General features: G+C 32.2%; 1 protein-coding gene across 3 annotated transcripts in view; it reads left to right on the plus strand.

Annotated features, from left to right (window-relative positions):
- Positions 1 to 4,115: 4,115 nt before the first annotated feature.
- koko (cyclin Q) overlaps positions 4,116 to 27,819 on the plus strand; it is a 38,921-nt gene continuing 15,217 nt past the window's right edge. The window contains exons 1-4 of one of the 3 annotated variants that reach the window (XM_035361328.2): positions 4,116 to 4,463; positions 11,128 to 11,214; positions 14,042 to 14,139; positions 18,908 to 18,993. In XM_035361328.2, coding sequence (XP_035217219.2) covers positions 14,062 to 14,139; positions 18,908 to 18,993 — 164 coding nt within the window. In that variant the 5' untranslated portion in view covers positions 4,116 to 4,463; positions 11,128 to 11,214; positions 14,042 to 14,061. Of the gene's footprint in view, positions 4,464 to 5,902; positions 6,087 to 11,127; positions 11,215 to 14,041; positions 14,140 to 18,907; positions 18,994 to 27,819 lie in introns of those variants that run through there. The other 2 variants (XM_035361327.2, XM_085810760.1) reach the window with 2 other exon arrangements.

Below are 27,819 nucleotides of genomic sequence, written 5' to 3' on the forward strand. Positions count from 1 at the left end.
TTATTCATTAATTAAATTTTCATTTGTCTTTAAATTTTTATTGAATTATAATAATAATTTAATATTCTAGTTGCTAATTATTTTATTATTGTAATACTTATTTTATTTTTATTTATTTATTTATTTATTTATTCATCTTTCCTGATTGCCTTCCATAGAGCTCCAGCACTTCTAATTTTAAAAATTAAGTCCTGACTACAACCAATGATTGCGAAAATAAAAGTCAAGTAACTTATTTAGTAATAATTAAATAAAATAAAAGCCAAAGCTTTTATTTTCGCCTTACTTGGCTTTTATTATACATATATATATCAAGCAAAGTATGTGTGTGTGTGTAATTTACATTTAATTATAATTTATTTGATATATATATACATATTTACGTTTGGTAGTATTACCGATTGCAATAAAAAGGGAGGTGCACATCTAGATGTTATCACGGACCCATATACAAAATTTCAATGTTCTATAACTAACCGTTTTTGAGTTATGCAAAATGCATATATACGTACTTACACATCACGAAAAAAATCCCTTTCAAGTATCAACATAAAGTCATAATCATTAGTCATAAGTATCAGCTTAGAGTAAATGGGATTACATTTAACAATAAGTTTTTTTGAAAAAAAAAAAAAAAGAGAGAGAGAGAGAGAGAGTCTTTCATTGTGTTCGTACGTACAGGCGTCAGCCCAAAAAATAATTCACATGGATTCCGTAATCGTCAAAAACGGATATTTCCGTTAAAATATGATACCCAAACGTTTTCTCGATTACAATAATTGCTACCATTTTATTTGATACAAGGAAGTAAAGAACCTATATTAACCTACATATTCTTATATAAACAATACCTAAGTGCAGTATATAAATATTTCAAATCAATAAAATCTGACTATGGCACGCTCAAGGGAAAAAAAAAAAAAAAAAAAAAAAAAAAAAAAAGATGAATTATCTAAATTTTCAAATTACAAACATAAATAGCAATAGTAAAAAGCAAATACAAAATAACGCTTCACGCTATCAAAATTGCTCATTTTCTTAAATATCAACAACTAAATAGTATTTCAACTAAAACACATAATGTAAACAAGAGTTTGCCCGATGCCCAAAAAAATTCAAAATTATCTATGAAAAATATGAGCGCATTGTGATGCAACCGTATCATTCGTATTCGAACAGCAACCGCATCATTCGTATTCGGGGGGGCTGTGTGATCACCGAGGCAAGCGGCAGCACGATCGCTGCGCTCTGTAAAAAAGTGAAAATTTTTCCTTTCCTCTTGGTGATTATCAATTAAATTTCTTTGAAAAATGTTTATTTTTTCCCTACAAAACCTATATCATTCCAATGAATTTCGGCTCCGATGTTGACGAGAATAAAACAGCGGACAATGTAAGGATATACTCCAAAAACCTGGAATTTTAAGATAAGTACTTTTTTTCATCTAAAGTAAATCAAATTTCTATAAATAAGTGCCTTTAAATCAATAAATCTTAATTTTTCATCAGTTTAAAGCATTAAAAAATACTTGAAATTGCCATTGCTTGTGGCTTCCTTTGTGTATCAACTCGAAACAGACACCAGCGTTATCAGTTCACGTCTGTCAACACTTACAAAGCCCTTAAGGAATCTCGAGAGAGGGAAAATTTGGGGATGAGAGGGATAATTTGGGCATCGCGCTATTTCCCTCTCGGATCTTCTGGATTCTCTTTTCTTTCTAGATCGCTTGAATATAGTTTCGCCTTTAAATAATATTATACCTCACCGATTTTTTCTCATACTGTTCTTTGCTATCTGTTAAATGTCCATATGTAAGGGATGGTTTATTCTTCACCGCCTTAAAGGAATTTTTAGAACTATGAGCTTATATAAATAACAGTGTGCCTCATTGTGTTATATTAACATTATTTAACTAGTAATAAATTATGATAGTAAAATAATTAATCTTGTAATAAATTATGATAGTTAAATTAATAAATACTGTTTAATTTGTGTTTTTAATACATATACTCAGTAATTTACACACATAAATATATTTATATACATATATATATATATATATATATATATATATTATTTTATTGATTTATTTATTTATTTTTTTGGGTGTATGCGGTTGTGGTCTTGTATTGTATATGGTTCTATGTTGTTAGTCTGCTGCTGCTTTTTGAAAAATGTATGAAAATGTTGAAAATGAAAGTAGCATAAGTTACTTTGGTTAAATTAATATATACTTTTGTTTGATGACCTTTGTTGATATCTCAGGATGCAAGCGTACATATTACTTTATATTCCATGCTAAATACCTTGATACGAAAATAAATACCGTCAATATTTGTTTTTTCCCCAGTAACACATCTATTCACCATTACCAAACACACTCACTACACAAACACACCTGTGAGACACTATTTATCGTAAATGAAGACAGTTTCTTCTCCTTTTAACTACACTCATGGACACAATCGTATTTTAGGATATTTTCTACTTCTTTTCCTTTTCTTTCTATAGGCCCTTTTTTTTTTTTTTTTTTTTTTCCCTCTATTATTTTTGGGCCATTTATTTTAAATTTTATTTTGTCCCATCTTTTCTTCCTGGCCTTTTGAACTCGTACAAGATGTACGAAGTTCCTTTTTACTTTCTTCAAATACGAAATTGCCCCTCTTTCTATATACCTTTCTTTCGCACCTATGCTTGATTTTTCGCCCATCGGTGCAGAAAGACTTAGCGGGTGCAAAACAAGACATCTGTCTACTTTGTCTGTCTGTCCGTCTGTCATTCGTATTCGGGAGATCGGCTGCGATCACGAAAGCTGAGGAAGTGTCTATACATAGCTTCGAAATTTTTTAAATAACTGTTTCAGTAAATATTTTCAACTCTCTAAAAAAGTTTAATGCACCTTTCCTATGCAATGTCTCATTCATCAAATTGAAAAAGGAAACTTCGCTTCATCGAAACTTCAGGTGTTTTGTTAGCTGTTTACTATCAACACGAGAAATCCAAAAGAGGCCCTGACACGGAATATTCAAATAAGTAACATTCTGTTCTCTATACAATATATGTTTCTCTATCACTAGAGTGCAATTAAATTTTTTTATTTATTATTTTTCATAAGATTCTAGCATTATACAATAGTTAGTAATAGTAGCAAGTCATGTGGTTCTTTTCTTCGTAACTATTCCGTAGAGACGCAACATTCCTTATCAGTAGTCCGTTCTTATCAGCAATTCACACCCTTCGGAGGCTCCCCTCTTCGTGCTTAGGAATTTCTTGAGAGGGAAAAAATGGGGATCTCTTGACCCTCGATGAGTATAGATTGTGATTTTTGTAACTAAGATCCCCGACTTTTTTTTTCAGGTCTCAAACTTAGAATTACGAGCAAATAAAAATACAGTGTGACGGAATTTGTTAAAGTTGTACTATAATAAATTACAACGGTTAAATTAATAAATTAATTTTATATTTAACTAATATTTAAGAAAAATAAACTGTGTAATTTATTTTTGCTGAAATGCTCTCACACTGTGTATGGATTTATGATTTTGTCAATTACTGTTTTTATGAAATATACATGAATTTTTTGGGAACGGTAATATTTAATGTTACTTTAGTTAAAATATTATGTACATCTCTGTGATGATATATGTCTTTTCTTGTTAGGTCTGAAGATAACGGCATACACATTACCATGTAGGAATTCATTCATTCATTCATTTATTTTTTTTTAACTTAGCTAAAGTTTGCTTCTTTAAGACACGAATTTCGCAGATGAACTCCTTAACTACACTCATGGACACAATCGTATTTTAGGATATTTTCTACTTCTTTTCCTTTTCTTTCTATAGTCCCTTTTTTTTTTTTCCCTCTATTATTTTTGGGACATTTAATTTAAATTTTATTTTGTCCCATCTTTTCTTTCTGGCCTTTTGAAGTCGTACAAAATGTACGAAGTTCCTTTTTACTCTCCTCAAATACGAAATTGCCCCTCTTTCTATATACCTTTCCTTCGCACCTATGCTTGATTTTTCGCCCATCGGTGCAGAAAGATTAGCGGGTGCAAAACAAGACATCTGTCTACTTTGTCTGTCTGTCTGTCTGTCATTCGTATTCGCATAGAAACCGCATCATTCGAACAAACCGCATCGTACGACAGATGCGAGTAACGAAATGAATTTGTGAGTACCGAATCGGTACTTCGAGTCAACCGATGTACCCGTTACTCAGTAACGAATACATGCGGTTTGCTCCAGCTCTATTATTTACTGTTTGACTGTGTGACAGATTCCTCCTTGTTTTGACAGAATCCATTAAATGATTAGTATCATTATAAATCTTCATTTAAAAATGAATGCTGCAACTTGCTGCTGATCAGCTGTTTAACTTTTAATTTAAAAATATTTATTCCGTGATAGCAAGAAAATAGCAGGACATGGAACCAGGTGTTGCTGAGTTACTAGAAGCATGTAAGTTAGGACAGTAACCTGAAAATATAGTGATAATTCAATTTATTGATAGTTACAATCCGAAAGAACAGATTTTAGTTAATCTTTGGATTATGGTAACTTGACCATATTTGGCGACCAACCCTGCTACAGCAACCTGCTAGTTTTTGTTTGGACGCCATTTTGTTTTCACGAAGTAAAGGCTTTTTTTTTTTTAACTCAACATTTTTTGTTAACAATCTGCTAGCCGAATTACGCTTATGCTAGAACTTTTATGGAACAAAAGTGCTTAATCATGACAAACATTAGTGTGCGAAATTGGGAGAAAGTGCAGAATCGCAAACTGCTTGCCGCGTTTTTAAGAATTGCACATACACGGTATCCATGTACACGTCGACCTATTTTCACTGAAAAAAACATCCCAGAATTGCACAAAAAAATAGCATTGCGCACACTCTTGACTTTATCCATGTACATTGCTAAAGTCCTAGCTAGTAACCTTTATTGCCTTACCAAAATGCCGCCAAACTACCTGTTACCATATTCCAAAGATTAGCCCAGATTTTTAATTTAATCCATGCTTTATGTAATTTTTGTTTTAATCGTATGTTTTTAAATATGATCTTGTGGTATTTCCAAAAAAAAAAAAAATCTGTACTTTTCTATTATCGGGAAAGGATTCAGGTAGATATTTATGCGTGTATTTCGGATTTCGTAACTTTCTGGGTTTTAGATAATTGATTATATGGAATTACTGTTTGTGAAGTATTGTAGCACTTTGATGATCATAAGGCAACCAACATTTAGAAAAGAAAACTCATTGTTAGTATCGATTTATTTTTTAAACATATATTCTTTAAGTAATTTCATTTTTTATGTTAATAGGAAGACATAATTTTTTGTTTAATTACAAAGTTTTGCTGTTCAAGTCCTGGGTAAAAGTATATTTTAGGGTACCCCTTGGCAAAATTTAACTATTTTTGGCGGCACATGGATACCGAGTTTGTGCGATTCTTTGGCTTGCGTAGCGGAGATTTTTGGGGCAAAAATCGCTGCTACACAAAGGCAAAATAACAAGACAAAGAATTGCACACACTCGGTATCCATGTACACATCGACCTGGGTAGAGTAGACTTTAAGGTACCCCTTGTATTATGGCAAAGTTGTTGTTTGATTTATCGCCAAGTTGTTGTTTCATTTATGGTAGCCTGAGTAGTTGAATGGTATGGAAACCCTATTGTGATGTAATTGCATGCATTGTGATGTAATTGAATCATAGGATGTTTTGTAAGCGTTTTTATGGTGTGTGTTGGTTTGATTCTTTAGACGGTAGAATGGCCGAATGTAGTAAGTTTCTGTATGATTTGGAGTGAAAGGGGAAAAGAGCTTTAATTGACTGGTGTGTAAATGAAGGTTTACTTAGTAGCATTATAAGTGTCCTGTATGTAGGAAGGATGTGCGTCTAGTCGAACATAAAACTGTTTAGATGGATTTGAATAGGTTTGTAGGAAGAAACGTTCAGATGGTCACTATGTGAAGCGTTCGATCGGAAAAAGTATCTGGTTTGAAAAAAGTCATTTGAGTATCATTGATATTTTGATTTTTACGTGGCTCTGGGTGTACGAAGCAAACTCAAAAATCATGGTAAGTGAATATTTGCTTTTGGTAGTGCTTAAATGTATAACATGTTTTTCCTTTTTTATGTTATTTTATTGTTTGGTTTAAAATGTATTTTATTGAGATTATGTATTTTTTGTTTGCCTATATTGTAGAATTTGGTGCTCTTAAGTAAAAATAGGTCGACGTGTACATGGATAAAGAGTGCGCGATGCCATTTTTGTGCAATTCGGGGATTTTTTTTTAAGTGAAAAGTTTTTTCTTTTTTTCTAAATCAGGGCCATGCTTCGTGGTTTGAAAACTATATTACACATATCTTGATTGACTGAGGTATTGCCATTGCAATTGAAAACTCAGATATAACATCTTGATATAACATTTCTTTTCATATTTCATTAATCTCGAAATTCTGCTTTGGACTTCAAGTATCTGTAAATATTCGGATTTGCAGCTATCATCATCATTATGAAATATGGAACTTATTAACGTAGAGTTGCGTAAAGTATTTGGAATCTTATGTAACTGCTAAATACCCATTTATAAAAATAAATTCTTTTGATAAATAAAAATATGTACGTAGCGTAGATTAGAGAAAGTTATGGTTCTCAAAATGGTTTCAGTTTGCTTAGTGATTTTTGTGATTGGTGTAAACATTTATGTATCTGCATTGACAGCATTATAAAATTTAGATAACTATTCGGTTTCGAGGGCCGTAAAATATCGCCGAACTATTGTTGATGCCAATGCAGCCAAAAATCATTGCAGCAACCCTAATAATTGCGGCAAGAAAGGAAGTATAATAGTAAATAACTATATAAGATTGATGTTTTAATTTAGATGAAAAGTTAATTTCATATAATACTTTTTTATTATTATAATTTATGTAAAAATTGCTAAACATAACTGAATGGATGCCTGCATCGCTATTTTGCTATTGACTTATCGCTAAAGCATAATTTCATCTCGTTGGTTGTTCAAACATAATTTTCTATAATGAATGATGCCTTTTCTTTGAAAATATTCTCGATAAAGTGCAGAATCGCTCACTTATTTGTTTGCCGCTTTTTACAACGGTAAAAACAGTTGGATTTTTGTCAATTTTCTTTTACTTTTTAAGTGAAAATAGGGCGATGTGTACATAGATAAAGTCAAGGGTGTGCGCAGTGCCATTTTTGTGCAATTCTAGGATTTTTTTTTTTTAAGTGAAAATAGGTCGATGTGCACATGGATACTGAGTATGTGCAATTCTTAAAAACGCGTCAAGCAGTGGGTGATTCTGCACTTTACCCAAAATTCTATTGCCGACTTTTCATCATGGGCAATTCACAAATTGTTAAATCCATAGGATATCAAAAAAGGATTTAAAAATTAAACTAGTATTTCAATGGCATCTTAAGAAATACATAACTATATAAACTTAAGCAATCTGAAATCAGCACATACGCTAGATTAGGCGCACAGTTAAATGGGTGCGTTTGCTAGATTTGCCGCTTTTGCACATACATTTTCGCTGCAATTTTTTTTATGGCCCTCAAAACAGAATAGTACCCTTTTAGTTAGGTATTTATTAGATGGCTGTACTAAAATTGATTGTTGTTTTAGTTATTTCTTCTTTTTGGCATTTTATTGCATATTTGACTTTGTAGTTTGTATTGTACATGTTAATCAAATGTTGATTTTTTAATTTTGCTTTAACTTTGAACAAGAGCCAATCGTAGGAAATAAAGTACATATTTCTATTCAGTGAGTGATAGCAAGAAAAAGCTACCCCATTTCTTAATTTTGTTTGTGATAAATCTTCAATATACAAGCAAAACATTGCTTATGGGTGTTAAACATGAATTTTGCTGAAATTTCTAAACATAAGCCAGTCTTAGACAAATAAAGTGCAAATTTGTCTGTATAACAGAAACAATCCATCTGTAGTGTGATCAAGTGAACATCTGTAGAACGGTGTAATTAATTATTTATGTTTAAATATTTTTTACATGCAAGTCTTTTTAATGTTAGTACTTCAGAATTTCTGACTGCATTTTCAGATATTAATTAAATATTTCTTAAAGGTACAATGAAATGTGTTTAATACGAAAGTGCTTAAGACGAAATATTGGTTAACATGAAATAATACAATAGTCCCGACAAACTTCTATATATTTTCATGCATTTTATTTCTCTTAACATGAAACAAAAATCACTTTAACACGAAAAGATATCCTCTCTGGGAATGAACAAAATACAGAAAACACCGGCTTCGCAGGTGAGATTTAAGAGGGGTGTGAAATAAAAGAGAGTTGGTTTCACATGTTTCGTAGGAGGCTAACTTGGCTTTGAAATATCCTAGGAATAGCCTGTGACACGAGCCAGTTTTGTTTATCTAAGCTACTTTCACCTTTCACCCCTACAAAGGTCACACAAAAATTCTCATCAGTTGGCTTTGGAAATCGGTGACGAGTACATTGTAGTGCGAGTTAAAACCTGTGAGTTTGGTTCATATGTTGCACACTATGTTGCAAAGAATATATAGTGTATTAAGTGTAGCATTGAGTTGTAAATGTCCCTTAAGTACAGTGCAATGATCAACGCGATGCATATTATGAAATGTATATTGTAGCGAGTATGTGTAGCAGTGTGTTAGCATGCAATGTAGCCAGGAAAATGTTTAATTTCGCACGCAGAAAAATCTGTATTTTGCCCTTGTATGGCCATGTACTTTGCCCTTGTATTGTTTTCGGAGTGTAGCTTCAGATAGTTGCGGGATCCGGACGATACCCGACTAGTCTATGTAAGCCATTCGGGTGTCCCGACCTGCTCTCACCTGTCACCTGTTGCACTCTGCGTGGAATTCAGTGACTCTAAAGACGAATGAAAATTGTTTTCATCATGCACGATTCTCAAAAGTATCAGATTCTTTGGCACCAAAAGAAATGGAGAAGAAGGATATTGAAACTGAGCCAACACTTGATGAAATACTTGAGAAAGTTCCTGTATTATTGGAGGAATTCGTTGCAGTAGTTGATGACAATGTGTGCACAGCCCCAATTATGGCAGACAAAGACAATTTAGAGTTTGTTTAAAGTTAAAAAAATATCATTGATACAGATTCCGATGATGAAAATAAAATGAATAATGCAGCTTCTGTTCTCACATAATCTGAAATGAGGAACATCATGAAAAGTATGCGCAGTTATTTAGACACACATTCCAATAGTGAAATGAATAACAAAATGGACGACATTGAACAATTTGATGCTAAAAAAGACAATGCAAAGAAAAATATCTGATTATTTTCCAAAAATTCAATAAATGTTTTGTTTTTCACATAAAACTCTAAAATTTTGTATTAGTTTTCATTAAATTCTTGTGGATGTTGTTGTTTCAATGATTTTTATTAAATACATGCATATACAGTCAAAAGTCATTAATCCGGACTCATTGGGACTTCGGCGATTCCGGATTATAGATCATCAGTTTAAATCTGCTAAGATGGAATGCAGAAATTATAAAATTAAAAATATGAAACCGTAATTTATGAAATAAAGAACAATTATAATCTAAAATCAAAATTTGCAAAAAAAAAAAAAAAAAAAAAGCTTAATATTTATTTGTTTACTTTATTAAACATTTCTTTCAATGTAAGTTGTTTAAGTTGCTTCGTTTTATGTGATAATACTTTCTCTTTAATTCTATAAACAGACATGATTTCTTGTTCAGTTACAAAGTTCCGCTGTTCAAGTAATATAATTGCTGTGTTGAGAATACCGACTAATTTGTCAATCGAAATTTTTTCGTTTTAAATAACCTCTGTGTCACTTTCTTCACTACCGGAAACGAATTATAATGACGGGGAATTTGATTTAAGTCATATCAAAGACGGAGTACATCGAGATGAAATACTACATTTATTAAGGAATTATGAGCCAAATAAAATAAACACATCTGCCCTGAAGATAAGGATAGTGTTGACAGATCAACTTCCAATTCATTGCGCGTCGTGGCGTCCCCCCCCCTCCTGCCGCAGAGCAGCGTGAAATTGATAAACAGATTTTGGAATGGTTAGAGAAATAAAGGATATGCCTTTATCCATTTTTTGCAGCAATTCCACTTTTTGTTTGATGGACATCAAAACATACTTTCGTTTTGTAGATCCTTTGGGAGCTCCAGCATCGGAAATTCTATTTGACATAATCGAAAGTTCAAGCTTACTTTTATAAAATTGCTCTAACAGTCTGCAAAAAATAATAAGCCGGATCCAATTCGAAAATTAAGGAACAACATTAACTGAAATAGATAATTTGAGCTTATACCGTCCGTTATACATTAAACACGTTATGCACATGCGCACACGCATATGAGCAGCCGTAAAGGTCTTACAGGCATGTGTCAACGCTACGCAAGCGCAGAAAGTTTGTAGCTTTGATGTCCGGATTATAGATAATTCCGGATTATGGGTGTCCGAATTAACGACTTTTGACTGTATACATATCTGTGTAAACAAATGTACTCTAATGAACTTAATTTTGTTGAATATATGTTTTTTTTTTTTTTTTTCAATATCCTTTAACACAAAATTCTTTTATCTCGAAAAAATATTGCGGTCCCCTCAGTTTCGAGTTAATCGATTTTCACTGTAATTCATTATTTTAAGAACATTTCTGTATAATATATATATTTATGTTTATGGGTGTTACAATATAACATGAATTTTGCTGAATATCTCAAATGAAAATAGTCATTGTATAAACCAGTGTTAGGTTTCTTCCATAACAGTGGAAGAAATTGGAAAGGGAAGAAACTGGCAGAAGTAAACATAGAGCTGCTAAATGTGATAAATTTGCTAAATAACATTTTTATATTATTTGAAAATAAATGTTTGATAATTTGCAATTAAATGCAGTGTAATTAAATTATGCTCCCTAAAAAATGTAGTGGAAAATGTGGTAGAATTCTTATTTATATACAGTATATTATATATTTTGTTAATGAGTATGTAGATACCAGTTTTTAACAATTAATTCAGTTTTGTTTTCTGGTCTTTTTTAATAAATGTGTTAATTTTCTATCTTCATAGCTATAAGGAATTGAAATTTAGTTCAAATGTCCATCCAAACTCAGATGTAAGAACAGATCTCATGCCAAGTACAAAAACATATAACAGGTAACTCGTTACAAAAAGAAAAAAAAAAAAAAAAAAAAAAAAAGTTATTGTACATATACAGTTGAACCTAATATAATGAAAATATTTAAATTGATTAATTATACACATCATGAAAATATTTAAATATAATAGTGTTTTATATGAATAAAATATAAATATATTACTGTTAATATAAATAAATTACTGTTATATAAGTTTTAAAAAATTCTTCCAATTGATGTGCTGCCTCGTGGTAGAAACTTTCTAAGCTTGCTTAGAGTACACCATTTCTAAAATTGGAACAGCTGTCATATACGGATCGGGTTCGTGAAAAATTTCTTGCCAAACATTTTTGGTGAGAAACTCCACGATTTTACTTATCTAAATTTTTTGTTTACATTTCAAACTTAAAGCCTAAAATTTCTGAAAATACACTGTTTTCACATGTGTGAAAACGATGATTTTGCTCATGGTTTATGCTAAAAGTCCTAAAAAAAAATTAGATAAGTAAAAGCATGAAGTTTCCCACCAAAAATGCTTGACAACAAATTTAAACAGTAAAAGTTTACAATTGGGTGCCTCTTTTTTTTTTTTTTTTTTTTTTTCGCCAGGAAGGCACAATTTCAAGATGGCCATTACACAAAAACAAAATAAGAAGTCAAAGAATTACACAAACTTCGCACTGTCTTGACTTTGTTCATGTACACATCAATCTATTTTCACTTGAAAAATCAGAAAGCTAAAACCAAGTTATCATGGTAACCAGAAATAGGGTTTCATCACCAAAATTGAAAAAAAAATTGTTGCCAATAATAGAGGCACCCAGTTCTACGCTAGAGCCATTAAAACTAAAATAACAACAATAAATTTCAACACAAATTAATTAAAAAATTAACAGCACAGAATTAAAGCAGTGCAACAATTAAAATAACTCTACAAAATTAAAACAAATTCACTTACCATTCAAAATAGTTTCCCAAAAAAGCAAATATGAATTTCAAACAAAAACTTGTAACGACAGATATATCATATATATAATCCAATATACTTTCATTAATAAAACTACACCAATCAGACAAAGCATGAACCAAAATGCCATGTCTTAACTATATCAGACATCTTTCTACAATTCAAAATTTCAAACGTTATAATAAAAATTTCCTCTAAAGTCAACTTACTGCAGGAATACCAGAATCCAAAACTCAAACTTCGTTCAGAAACACGTTCTTTACCCTCAACAGTTTTTATGAAAATCCACACAAATGCATCAGAAACACAATTTTTCTTCCAAATCTTCATATCAGAGCCACACTTCTTACATGTCAAGTTTGGCTTCAAAAATCCTGTATTGCATAAAAACTGCAAAAATACACTTCTGTCAGCATGAAAACATCCATGAACAAATGCTTCATTAATAACTTCAACAACATATCTTCTTGAACTAAATGTAGCTTGAATATACTATAAAACATGTGGCTGATATCTCTCTACAATTTCCTTTATGGTATTATATGCCATTATTCAACATGTAACCAAAAAAAATCACCACGGCAAAATAAAATCACATTTCCCACAAAAGGTTCCAGGTAGAAAGAGTTTCCATACAAACAAAATCTCAACTAAACCATCCAACATAAAATATCGCCACATCTGGCGGCCACAGGTATCCCAAGATGTCTGTGACATCTTAGCCCTAAAATTTAACATTATTCAGTATATAAAATCTTGTATGGTGGAAATGAATGTGTCATTTCTGAAATTTTACATAAATTGTGTAATGTAGTTGAGATTAAAGTTCTGCAGGATTAGAGCAATTTTTTTCCATTTATGAATTTATCCATTCATTATCAACATTTAAAAATAGGTCATTGCATGCTGTATGAAAAAATGTCCTATTTCATTACATTGCTTATATAATCACATAGATTCAGTTTCATAATTTAATTTTATTTTTAAAGTTTTCCGAGTAATGCTGCTGTTTTTGTTTTTTACTGATAATAACTGGAATTCAGTTTCAGAATCTCTCTAACTTCACAGATGGGAAAGAGATCTCATAATAGATATACAAAAATACATACATACATTACAAATACGTATATATAAATTGATATAGACATGAAATATGTTTAAAAAATTTCTTTCTTCCACTAAAGTTGCTATTTCTTCCAGGTGGTTTTTTTTTTCCCACGCTGTGGAATGAACTCGACAACTCTACTATATTCTCATTGTTTTTATATCCAGCATTATAACATGTCATTCATAAACATAGGCATTTTGGGAATTCTAATGTGAAATGATATGGAAACAGTTTTAATGAACAGAAAAATAAATAAATTACTTTTTATATAAAAAAGGGTTGACGTACAGAAACTTTAAGCATATTTTTTATGCTTCAGTATTTTTCTGAACATCTAGTTACTATAAAACAAATTTATAATCTAAGCAGGAATCTGCCAAAGCCTGTGCATTGGGATGTAGAATTTAGCAGCAGCAAATTTTTGAAGTCAATGAATGAGCAGCAGAAATTGGACATAGTGATTTCATTGGGCATTTAAAAGCCTAATGCCCACCTAGATCATAATTTCACTTTAAAGAAGAAAAAGCAAAATTATTAATTTTTGGGCGTATCATCAATGCATGTACATCCAGTTTTAATTAGTAACTGAAGGTGCGAAATTAAAGAGAACTCTCAAATAAGGGAATAATATCCATTCCATAAGCTTTTCATTGTAACATTATTTTGCCAGTTTATTTTATTCTGTAAATCACATGTCAGTTCACTTTACTTCATGTCTTGCATGAGCTAACTGAATGCATGTTTATTCTTATAAATATTTGCTTATTTCAGCTGTAAAACTGAGCTGCAGCATGGAAACTAGGACAAGAGCTTTAATTTTGTTCCACCATTTTATAACATGTGCTGGTGAAACTAAATATGACACTAACGTAAGAAAATTTTTATTATATAATGCAGATATTTTTTTGTTTTGTTTTTTGTGTGTGTCTGTGTGTGTGTAATCACATAATATTCCCAAATTTTAATTTTAAAATGTGCATTAATACATTAATTCTTGTTTTTTTTATATATATCAGCTGTGTCATGTCAGAATTTTTATTCATTATGACAGCATTAATTTATTTATGATCATGATGAGAAAAATTGAGATTTCTTTGATTTTTATTTTCTTTGTAACTACATTTCAGTAAATGTTGTCATTCCATGAGTTAATGCTGGCAAGCATATCTGCTTAAAGGTGAAAAGAAATAAAATCTAGTCTTGTTGGCTTTCTTAAGTATATATTTTGGAATGATTTGTAAACATTCTTCCTCTGAGTACTCATGCTGAATGCTTGAAAATTTCTTCATCAGATATTCTTTCATACATGATTGTAGATTCTCATCTCCACTCAGAAAATCTTGAAGAGGGCCCGTGGTTTCTTCGATAAAGTTCTTACACCAAGTCTTAGTCTATACTAGGATTGAGATCATTCTTGTTTTTTCTTGCATTGCAGCAATTTTATATTTAATGGACTTTGTGTGTTTCTCAATGGGCTTAGAAGACAGCATTCCATATATCAATGGACAGATATATCATATCGCATATCAGCCTTGTACTATATTTCAAATTCTAGAATAATCCTTTTCAGGAATACCAGCTTTTGTTGTCATTTAAGACTGTCTAATGTCCTGAACCATGGGCTGCTAAACTGAAATAACATTCAGTAGAAGAAATTCAACCTTGTTTGCTCTAGAAAGAAAATTTTCAGTACTTATGTGTTAAAACAACCACCTTGGTCAAAGTCACCAAATCTTCAGAATGTGCCAAACTCTGGCAATGATGCGCATAACCATTCTTCCAGCAACCATGCTTGTAACAATCAAGCAATGCCAGCATTTCCATATACATTCTTATCTGTTGTATTCCAAGTTGCAATGGTTTTTTATAAACAAACCATGATATTTTTTGCTTTTAACTTAGTTTTAAAATATGAGTTTGTGGAATTTGTGAGCAATAGAAGAAACTGCAGTAAAATTTCTTCAGGAATACAGTGTTTTGCTGAAAATTTTCTAAAGGGAACAACAAGAAAATACATTTTCTAGATAGCCGAGGTTTGCATGAACCTGAGTGCCCTCAATTCTCTGATGTTTTTTAAAGCAAAAATAGATCATTATGTATGTATGAAAAAAAAAAAAAATACAGAAAGATTTCAGTAAAAATATAAGTGTTTATTTTTTTAAAGTATTATGTAATCTTTATTTAAAATTTAAATTTGTAATTTAAATTGCTAAAGTATGACTGACTGACTTCTTATAAATATCAATAGTTTGGGACTCTTTCTTAAAAAGAAAAAGAAAAGCCGTGGAAACCATCAACTGTACCCGATAAGTAACTTCATCTGTAAAAAGTCACTAAATTGCCCCAAGATGGTTGTGTTAATATGTGAATACCAAATTTTTTCATGTATCTAAAAGTGGTCTATCTGATTATCACTGAAGGTTTTCAACCTCCATACTTTTAACTGTATTTTTTTTTTCTTTCCTATCAGTAAAAGCTTAAGCTTGTTATTGCCAGACAAAACCATCAACCATCATCTTTTTTTTTTAACTTCATTTGTAGCCATGAGCTGATTGTTTTGTTTTAATGCTAAAGTTTTCCTTAGTAAAATCGTTTAATTCAGACCCATTTTATTGCAGCTATAAATTTGCTGTGGGCCCAGTTTGTTCTGAATTTTTTTAATAAAGTAAGTCACTGCATCTTAAAATGTTCCCTCAATTATCGCATACCATAATATTCTTTCCAATGATCAAACCAACCTATGCTGGCGGTGAATTCCCTTCACTATCTTGCAATGCTGGTAAAAGTCTAAACTTGAAATATCCGACCAATCAGTGTATTGCTTTCTATAATATCCGCTGAAACCATAAAAACAGCGCTTCTGATGTCTGTTCATAATTGCTATCTTTTATTGTTTTTCTGGTCTTTGTGGTGTTATCACCAGTCGCATATGCACGAGAGGCAGCCGTTTTTCAATTTCCTCCTTTTTCCTTCTCCAGTAGGCAAATGTCATTTCACCAATACCTAAACACTAGCCAACTTTTTAATCATTTCACTATGATCTAGCCTGTTAGTAGGAGCAACCTATTAACATATAGAAGAAAACATGTCACAAAAACACATTTTTTTTCCTATTATGTGCTAGAGCACCCACAAACAAAGAGGGGGCCAAATTTCTGCACAACTAATTATATACTCTGGTTTCCATGCAAAAACTAGAAAACAATCGATTTTTCACTCAAAGCACACAAGAATCAATGCTTCCGAGCTCAAACATGGTAACAATGGAGTTCTTACCATTACGGTTTGAATTGTTTCTGAATCCACATCTACAAATTGCTTACCTTTCGAGTGAGGCTATTTTAATTAATTTTAATTGCATTGAGTTCAGATAACATGAACCTTAAAATTAGAAGCATGAAATTCTTCCTTTCACCTGAGACAATTTTGCAATTATTAGTAATTCAAGTTACTAAAATAATATTTCAAGAATTAATGAAAATTATAAATTCTGTGATATTTTTGTGTGTTGAGGGGAGAACGTTATGAGAGGAATACTTCTAAATGGCACGCAAATTTAAATACCTAATAATATACATAGTATAAAATATGAATAATTACAAGCTGGGATAATAATGGTGAAATATTTCAAAAATATGTTGCATAGTTTGAACTACTGTGGGAATTATCAGAATGTGAGACAAATATAAAGCAAGCAAATGTGAGTGTCAAAAAAGCATTGATCAGCTAGTTTGATTCAGTTTTGGTACAAACCTTTGATTATGGAAAAAAGAAATTTTGTCACTTGTTATTGAATTGTCTGAGTTTGGACCAGATATTTCCAACCTTTTTCTTGGCATCAACCCCTTTTAAAAGAATCGTTTTCTTCAACTTTATTGAACTTTTTTTATAATATACAATGTACAAAATAATCATGATATAAATAACTTAAAGGTAACAATTAGAGAAATTCTGAAGCCCGGTATAAAATTAAAAAAATTAATAAGAAATATCTGAAAGCTTTCAGATTTTATATTATACCCAAATGGGCATTTTTTCATTTACAGGAAGATACACATTTCGAGGGCATTTGGCATACCTGTAAATATGTGTTAAAAATATTGTGTTAATTTGTGTGTTAAAATATTTGAAAACAGCATATTTTTAGAATTTCCAATATATAGCCTCATGCGCTGGAGATAAAAATGTTTTATTCCCTACAGTGTTGCCACTGCTTGCATTGAAATTGTTGAGTTTTTAATCAAAAATTCATTAAAGTTTTACAAAATATGAAATAGGCAATAAAACAAGTTCCAAATTCAGGCTTCTGGGTGCCCATTTGGGTGGAAGACTATGTTATTCAAAATTTGATGACTCTACATAAAGTAGTTTTCTCACATTGAGAGAAATTTATATACATACATGTAGATTCTTCATTATATAATTTCGTCAAATATAATACAGGGTGGTAATTAGGAGCAACAATTTGAAAAGTGCGATTCAGACAGTTAAAGTGCTTCTAAATGTTTTTTCGAGACTAATATCCCTTCTGTGCTAATGCCAATTTGAGCTAATTAGAAGAAAAGTTTTGAAAAAGGATGGTTTATTAGATGCAGTTTTTTTTATTATTTTTGTATTATTATTTTTAATTTTGCAAATATAAACAAATTTCTAGAAACAAAATCACAGATTATAATTGCACGGAAGTTTGATTTTAATTAACGTGATGGCAGCACTTGATGAATTGATGCAAATGTTTAATTGTTGGCTTCGCAGAATATTGCTTAACATTCTTGAACCACCCCACTAAAAAATTCTTAACTTGTTCCTTGTTTTCTGTCATAAGTTTTTGACTTGACTAAAGCCTGCTTCTACAAGGTAAGAAGACAGAAAAGTCAATAATGTTGTACATCTTTTATTTTGGAAAAATATTTGTCTTGGACAGCTTAACTTCCAAAATATAGTGTACACATGTAGTTTGAATAAGATTTATGCTTGAACATCTTTCAAACCAATCATCTTTCCTTGCATCAAAATATCAATTCAAATATATCACAGCTCAATGGTTCTTTGTGCCATGCTAGCACCTTCTAATTTTCAATGTCTTGAAAGCGAACATCAAAATCATCTTTTTAAATTTTAAAAGCAGCTTGTATATATAACAGTATATCTCCTGAGGAAGTTTTGTATGCTTGGTATTTTTCTGGGGGTTGTATTTTTTTGTGTTCCTGCTTTTTATTTTTTTAATGTTTCATCTTCTTGCATTAAGAAATGTATATATTTCAGTAAAGTAGTATTGATTTTTAAAATATATTAAACAATATTTTTGCATTTTTCCTTTATATTTATTTTATAAAATTTCTTCTTTAGTACATGATGTAGCTTTATAACAAGAAACAAAAAATTATCAATTTTACAATCTTAATTTTTTGTAATCATTAAGACCTTCATTATACTGCTTGTGTATATTCGGCTATCAACTGCTTGATTATCATTGACTTTGATATCATCTTTAAAATTTCAATGACTCAATGGGATCAACACCAACCTCCTTGGAAACCCCAACTGAAGATATATAAATGTGAATTTTGCTTGAATGATCTTAAAACTGAGTAGTAATAACAACCTGTTAACTGTTTACTTTTTGAATTTTTGTAGCTTATTGCTGCCACAGCACTTAGTTTAAGCAGTAGGATTAATGAACAGCTCATTGATATGACTGATCTTATTAATGTATTTTACAGGTAATTTCCCCCTTCTTTTATATTCAATAACTCTGAGAAATAAGCTTTCTTTTAGTAGAAGTATTTTTTAATGTGATTTGAACTGCGTTTTGACCTTACTTCACTTTTATTTAACAAGATTTTATTATTGATGTATTTTTCTGTCTCTTCATGTAATGTAGATGAATATAATAATTAGACAATAAGCTCACCTTTGCTTTTGCATAGACAAAACATTCATTTTTGTGATGTTTGTATGCATTGATTATTTCCTTTTATTTATTGTTATTTTTAATTTAAAATACGAACCCCCTCTTAAGGATGACTACCCTTAATTCCAGAGACTTCAGTATTCTGTGGAGATTGTGTCATAAAAAAACTGATTGTCAGTGTTGTTGATTATCTGATTTATATAATGGATTTATCCTATTCAAAGTTCTTTGTTAAATAAATTACTGTAGTAGAAATGGGTTATATCAGTTTGATTAATAATTTATATTACAAAAATTATAAATTACCGTATTTGCGGGCGTATGAGACGCACTTTTTTTCTTTGAAAATAGGTCTGAAAAACAGGGTGCGTCTTATACGTCGATACTCAGTTTTTGATTATATTTGTTTCTGGAAGTTTTCTCTATTCGGAGCTATGTTTTTTTTTTTTTTTTTTTTTTTTTTTTTTCTTGTTTCCTTGCAGAGTGAGGGAATATTACAGTTACGTAGAGTTCAGTGACTGCATATGCGCTGTCATCGATGATCACAGCTGAGTTCAATTAAACTTTTCAATTTTTGTGAACGATTTTTAAGTATGTGAAATTTTAAGTGACTTTTCATTTAGCTCTGGAGATGAGTGCCTGGATTTTGACGAAGAAGATTAAAAGGTATTCTTTCCTAGACAGCTTGGGTATTTTCCAAAAGTATTACTTTGTATTAGTTTATATTTAAAATACATATTCATTATAATGATCAGTAATAAAGTTTTATCCTTCAAAATTGCGTATAAAAAAGGGGGGATGCCTTACAGGCTGGTGCATCTTGTACGTCAGCAAATACGGTAATCACTAAGGATTAAGCAAAATAAAGAATTGTGATATATGATTTATTTTATACTTGTTACAGACTTTTATTATGCTGATAAGCTAGCAAGATCAAATGTTGTATACATTTTATTTGGGAATGACAATACAATGTGGCAAAGAGAATTGTTGGAAGTAAAAGACTGATTATTTAGTAGAGGAAAATTTATCTTTAAAAAAGATAATTTGATTGATAAAGTACCACTGAGCCTGAAAAAAAAGGAAATGAAAATTGTAAGAAAAGATTTCACAAATGATTTTTTATTTAAAGCATATAAAATAGCTAATGGACTAAAAAAAAAAAGGCTAATTTATATAGCTTAATAAGAAAAAGAAATTAATTTTTTTTAACAAAATTTATCTAACATTTAATATCATGAGTGATGAGTGCCTAGGTAAAATGTAATAATGTGTTGTCAAAAGTAAAAGACATTTTCTTTATAAATGATGGGAAAAAGCAAATTATTTAATCTCTTGTTCCCATTAAACTATGTAATAAGTTTTTTTTGTTTAGTTCATTAAATATTTTATTAGTTTTAAATAAAATCTTACTTTGCAAAACTTTATTATTATTATTATATGTTGGAACCTTGTTGACTGTGTGTTAGCAGACAATAAGAAAAAAATGTATTTATGTAAATAGTACTGATACTCAAAATTGTAAGCTTTCATTCCTTATTTCTCTGTTTAGGATTCTATCAACATAATTAAATTCTTTTATTTTGTAGTGCAAGTGTAGTATTAAGAATTGCACACGTTACAATTTCACAGACCTCTATTATTAAAATCTCTTGTACAAAATTATTTTAGAATGTACTATTAGAACGATAGAATTCTACTAGTTGAAGAGATATTATAAATGTAGCTAAAATCACTAGCTTGGATGCAATACTTGTTTATAAGAACTTTATTTTGAAGAATCACAGAGTCCCCTTTTTGAAATTAATATCCTGTTTCTGTGATAAATATTTATCATTCTCATGCAGTCAAAAGTGACCAATCTGTTCTAAACTACAATTTTATTTCCTTTGTACTCACTGTTTATGGAGAACATTTAAAAACTGTGAATTTTTAAAAACTAAAATTCAAACATTTTAGTACTATTTATAAAACATTAAATATATACTCTGTTGCAAAAACATATATGCCATGAAAAACTGAGCCACAACTATGAAAAGTGGCATGCAAATGCAGTTTGGCAAGTTGTGTAAATGATTACGCTTGCAGCACCAATCATCATTGTGGAGTGATACAGAGTGTGGGTGAAGTATGCAGCTGGTAGAATGTAAGAGAGCAGGTACTGCAAGTTATGAGCATTTATAACTGTGCTGATGGCTTGGATGCACGGCATTGTAACAAAAGAGGCCTTTGTGATAAGGTCACATAAAAGAAGAAGAGACTGAAGATTAATATGGACAAGGATGTCTCGTGAGAATAAGCTGAAAATTATTATTTTTTAACTTATAAACACGTTTTCAATAGTTGTTAAAATAGTATTTATTAAAATAATTAAATCATTGGCAATGTTAAAAACGCAAGCTCGAGAGCCACGAATTGCTCTCACACGTAAAATGGATAGAATTTGATTTTTGAAATAGATAGGTTTTTCTCTGCAGAATTGTATATAGCCATTTTTTTAGCATTTAATAAATTTTTTTATGCTGTGTTTTGTTTTCAACCTGATGTCACAACCCAGGGTTTGCATAGCGGTTTCAGCCACTACACCACAGCAGTAAAAATTAAAAGTTGGTGGCAGCTTTTAGGGATTGTTCCTGAGAGTAAATTTAGAAACGGACTTTTTCGACTGTGAACAGTCAAGACTTTCTTCTCTTCAAGAACGATCTAATTTTGCGTGCAAGGACAGTTCGCATGGTGAAGCTTCTTCAGTGACAAGTGACAGTGTGTCAGAAGGGAACGCCGGAGGAAGCATGATCTAGTGGGACAAAATAGTGAAATTTCCCGGAAGAATATCCAAGTAGTGCCAGGAGAGTCAATCGAAGGCGTCTTCAAAATTGGTGAGTACCATTTTTGTGATTTTGGAGAGGTTATGCCAGTTATTCGAGACTAGGCTTATTTTGGATATAGAGCAGGAAAAAGTTGCCTCGTAATTAGCATTTTTTTATATATGCTTTGTTTGCAGGCATAGGTATTATCATTAAGTGCTGTAAGGCAATTTGTCTTCAGAATTGTTAGGGAATTATTCAGTTTTGGAGAGATAGACCTGTTGTTGTTTTTGTGTTATTGTTTTTTGGGGTAAGTTATTTTTCTTTAATTTTCCATAATGGGTGAGTGTATGAGTTTATTTACTAAAGCTCTGCTATTGGAGTTAGCGGAGGAGTTTGAAACAAATGTGTCTTAGGCAAATAGAGTAAGAGAAATTAGAAATTAGGCAGGCTATTCTAAATGCCGAGGACTATGAAGAAGAAGCTGCGAAAGAATACGCGGCAAGAATTTGGGCTGCGGCTGAGCAGAGAAAAGCAAAAGAAATAGCCGAGCAAGAGAGAGCAGAGAGGGAACGTGAACAAGAGAGAGCAGAACGGGAACGTGAACAAGAAAGAGCGGAACGGGAAAGGGAGCGAGTTTTTGAATTGGAAAGGTTAAAACTGATGAATGTGGTTCAGACTAATAGCCTAGCTTCCACGGTTTCGAAAGTTGAACAATCTAGCGAAAAAAAGGTTAATTTGAAAGATCTAGTACCACGTTTTAAAAAGAGTAATATAGGTATTTCATTATTCTTTATGCTATTTGAGAAACAAGATCAAAACGAGAACGTTAATGAGATTGATTGGGTCTCGCAATTAATTCCTTTATTACCTTACAATGTAGCCTAGTTAATAGTGAAAGAACCAGCGGATAAAGGGGATGATTATCAGCATGTTAAGAAATTATTCATGCAGAGATTTAAGCTTAGTTCTTGGGCACTAAAAACAAAATTTGAATAACATTCTAGAAAAAACTGAATGTTTTGGGTGGATTTAGTGTATGAATTGAGAGTGTATTTAGAGAATTGGTTGAATTCAGTAGAAGTTCAAGATTTTTAAAGTCTTAAGGAACTTATGCTCACTGAGCAAATTAAGCAGCGAGCCCCTCTAGAAATAAGAGAGCACTACTTAGACAATTGGGAAGAATTTAAAACAGCTTCCATTTTAGCAGAGAAATGCGACAAGTATGAGGCTTTGCGAAGAGAAATGAGGAAGTTAGAACAGAGAGCGGGGTTAAAGAAACCATTTGAGAAAGATAGAGAACGGTATATAAATTCTAACTGTAGTTATAATCAGAAAAGTAGTGGTCATCAAAGAATTAAATCAGAGGAGCATAGAAAAGTGGAGGCTTCTAAAAAAAGGCAAGTTTTCAATGAAGCAGGTTTCAAAAAACAGCGGAAAATAAGGTGTTACCAATGTGGAAAGGACGGACTTATCCGACCTAACTGTCCATCGCTGGAAAAGAATAAGTCTAATCTGGTGAATAATCTAGGAACGGAGAGTTTAGGAAAAGGTTTTGAGCCATATTTCAAGAAAGCAGTAATTAATGGGATAGAGAGAGAATATCTGAGAGATACTGGAGCTGGTATAGATCTGTGTAATAGTACTTGGATTAATACTAGTGACTTATTAGGGGAAACTGTGTTTCACCCATACAGTTTTGGACACAGAGTGTAAATGTTTACCTTTTGTTTGTAAATGTGTTTCACCCATACGGTGCCTTTGGACACAGTGTAAATGTTTACCTTTGGCGAAAGTCACCATTGAAGGTGATTTTGGTGTGGTCACCACAAAGGCAGCGGTTACTCCGGTAGAGTTAGATAAAGAGTACTGTTTGTTAGGGAATAAAACTGCACAGTTGATTGAGGAAATTAGGGAACGACCGGTTCTCTTAAATGCTGTGGAGACTCGTAGTCAGGCGCATGCGCGCAGGAGTTTAGAGAGAGCAAGTGCAAAAGACTTGGATTCCAGATCGGAAGAAAAGAAAGAGATAGAAAGTGAAAGGGCTGTCAATAATGAGCATTCGGAAGAAAGGAAGTTAACCAGTAATACGGAGGAGGCAATTAAAATTGCAGACAACTGTTTAGAAGAAAGGTCTATCCTTGCGGATGTTTTGCCAGCAGAATTCTCGGAAGCACAAGCTACAGAAACTCATGATAATGTTCAACACCAAACAAAATTTATTATATCGCATACTGCAGGAACACAAGATCTGCAGAATTCGATATTCGAAAAACCCACTTCTATCAAGACGTTTTCTTCTGAGAAATTGCTTCCAAATAACCTTGCGGTAAAAATGATGTTCAGTTATAATGCTGAATCAAATGCATATGCTATATGGCGTGCAATGTATAAGGAGACATTACCAGCCATTGGTGAGTTTTCTTTGGATGAACTGACAAATCATAAAGTCAGGAAAAAGAAATTGGGACCTCATCCAAACATAGTTGTAAATGATGAAGAGTGTCCTGTCTCAGTGATTGATTATTCGAGATCAGATCTATGGACAGCAGGAACTTTAGCATATAAAGTATATGGAGGAGCCAATCCTTTTTGTTCTGTAAACTGTTGTTTGAAAAATGATTTTTGTAGAGTTTCGGAATTATATTTGTGTAAATTCAAAATTGTTTGCATTGTGTGTTTCATTTTCAAAAAAATTGTTAGAATTAAATGTTTTATCTTAAGTATTAGCATTGTGTAAAATTTGAGGAATATGCTTTGTATAAGGCACACATTAAGAGTAGTTTAAATTATTTTTGTTGTATTTGTGCAGTTATGATATCTAGAAATAAGTGCAGGGTAATATAACTGGCTTCTCTATTATCACTTAAATGGTTACCACTTGTGTTTTGAAAGCAGTGAAATGTATTTAGAATTTTTCTTTCCATAGTCAAGAAAATTTTCTTTATGAGGGGAGGAGTTGTGATAAGGTCACATAAAAGAAGAAGAGACTGAAGATTAATATGGACAAGGATGTCTCTTGAGAATAAGCTGAAAATTATTATTTTTTAACTTACAAATACGTTTTCAATAGTTGTTAAAATAGTCTTTATTAAAATAATTAAATCGTTGGCAATGTTAAAACCGCAAGTTCAAGAGCCAAGAATTGCTCTCGCACGTAAAAGGGATAGAATTTGACTTTTGAAATAGATAGGTTTTTCTCTGCAGAATTGTATGTAGCCATTTTTTTAGCATTCAATAAATTTTATTATGCTGTGTTTTGCTTTCAACCTGATGTCACAACACAGGGTTTGCATAGCGGTTTCAGCCACTACACCACACCTTTAAGACATTCTAGAGGGTTTACAAACAGTTGTCAGACTTGAAAAGGGATCACATCATAGGGCTAAAAGAGGTCAGTTGGCGGAACAGGCAAATCAGCCAGGGTGTTGGTTGAAGCAATATGGTCGTTTTCTGTTATTGGAACCAGTGGCTCAGCGAAGATATAGTCAGCCTGCCATAGTGGTTTGGGACATCCCTGGGCCACTAGTGTGTGATATGATTATACAGTTAGAAGAGCTGCCACATCCATACTAACAGTTATGCTACCATCAATTCAGTGTCACTTGCCAACTCGCAAGGATCCCTGGATATCCAGGAATATGATTCGCAGAAGACTAGGTAGTACTGGACTCGGATCTTGACATCCATTATGATACTTGCCATTGGCACTCTACTATAAGTGTTGTCTTGCAAATTGCCACTCTTGCTCAAGCTGGATAGTATCCAGTTGGAGAAATGTGATCTTCAGCAACGAATCATGCTTTTCTCTCAGTACTGATGACTACCACATACATGTCTGGAGACAGAGAGCTGAGTGGTCCAGTGCACCATTTTTTACCCAGCAGAACACAGGGTGTGACAGTCTGGGGAGTGATCAGGTGGGGTAGCTGTTCACCATTAGACATGCTACAAGGTACTCTGACTACTTCAGATACTTTAGTGTTTCAAATAATCGTAACCGAACTTAAAACTAGGCGCACAAAGCAACTGAAAACCAGAAATGAGACTTGGAATGTTGGTCTTGGAGTTTTACACATGTATGCGAATGAGGATGTGTTTGTATGTAAATAAAGTGTGTTGTGAATTAAATACGGTGTCTTGTGCAATGGCTGTGCAATAAAGACACAACATATAAGTTGATGACATTTTGCAGCTGATCATACTACATATGCTGGTCGTCCAGGTTCCAGCAAAACACTCAGCCACACACAGCTCGACCTTTCCCAACAATGTTTTTGATCACTGACCATTTGCTCCATTTGGGGCACAGTCTACCACAGAGGGACATTGGCAAAGTAACAGATTCCATGGCCAACCGAGTATTGGCTTGTGCAGCTGTTAAGGATGGCTTTAACACCTATTGATTTTTCACAACAGATTCCATAGCCAACTGAGTATTGGCTTGCAGCTGTTGAGGGTGGTTTTACCACCTACTGATTTTCTAATTCTTTCCATTGCTACTTGTAAATAAAGCACTGTTTTCACCTAGTTTTTGATCATTTGTTTATTCAAATTCGTCATAGCGTTCGTTGGACCCATGCTTCGTGGAAGCCCAGGTTAGACCAGTGGGGCTCGTGCCCCCTGGATGGTCTTCGGAGTACAGACGCAATTCCCGGAAGGCTCGGTACCATGGTGGGGTTCGTCTCTGGTGTTCTGTTTATCTACTCAAACTTCTGCAAAGTTTCGTAGCTATGGTTTAATTTTTTCTCGGTCCATATATTTTTTTGCAACAGAGTGTATATTAAAATATAAATCTCATGCTTCATCCATCCATGAGAATTATTCAAAATAAAAGAAATATAAACCAGATCAAACATCATCCTATGCAAGCTTCAATTTAGAATTGAAGGGCTTGCAACAAGAAGGGCTCAGCTCTACATTTTTTAATTTTCGTAAGCTTAAAATAATTTTCCAGTATTTTTTTTTTTTTTTTTACTTTTAAATTTACGTTTTAATTTACGTTTTAAATGTTTATCCTCATGAAAAGTGCTAGAAAAAATGATTTTTTACGGCTACTCAAATGCAAAGAACAATTTTTTGAAATAAAAAAGACCCATGAACACAAAATCTACCAAAGGGGAGCTGGGCCCTTCTTGCTGCAAGCCCTTCAATTCTCATGCAACAAGTAGGCAGACACCAGAATTTCATTATTGGCCATACAGGTATTGAATCAGTGAACTATCTGTACAGTTTTTTCCAGTTCTTATGGAGATCATGCCAGGAGTCAGATTCAAGAATCTACAAACTCTTTTTTTTTCATATCACCAAACCTCAAAAGGACTCTTGCCTGGCCAATATTTTAAGTACCCCAAGCTGAACAGATGCTACACAATTACAAATATCCACATACCTTTTTTGAGATTTAAAACAAAGTCCAATGTGGCAGCCAGTATTGCTAACCACTATACCGATTATGACGGTCACAACAGCCAACAGTATTATTAATAATAGTAACAATAATAATATTATTTTGAATGTATATATGAAATGGTTTGATTAATAGTGTGCATGTTTTCGCAAGAGTTAGTTTGGTATTTTGTTGTTATTGCTTAAAATACTACGGTGAAAATATTACGGTTATTTAAAATACTACGGTTATTGCTTAAAATACTTTGGTATCGAGTCTATCTCTTCTTTTCCACTGTTCACCAAAAGTCAAGGAAACCAAAAAGGAAATGATAACTAATCTTTTTCATGTATCTTTAAGGAGTATTTATTGAGGATGCTGATCTTGTAATTATGTTCCACTGATTCGGTTATCCTCCATTTATTTAGGCCTGGCATTTCTT

This window comes from Stegodyphus dumicola, chromosome 2, assembly GCF_044657685.1.
Source record: "Stegodyphus dumicola isolate Sdum_Otavi_A_Nest chromosome 2, ASM4465768v1".
Lineage (NCBI taxonomy): Eukaryota > Metazoa > Arthropoda > Arachnida > Araneae > Eresidae > Stegodyphus > Stegodyphus dumicola.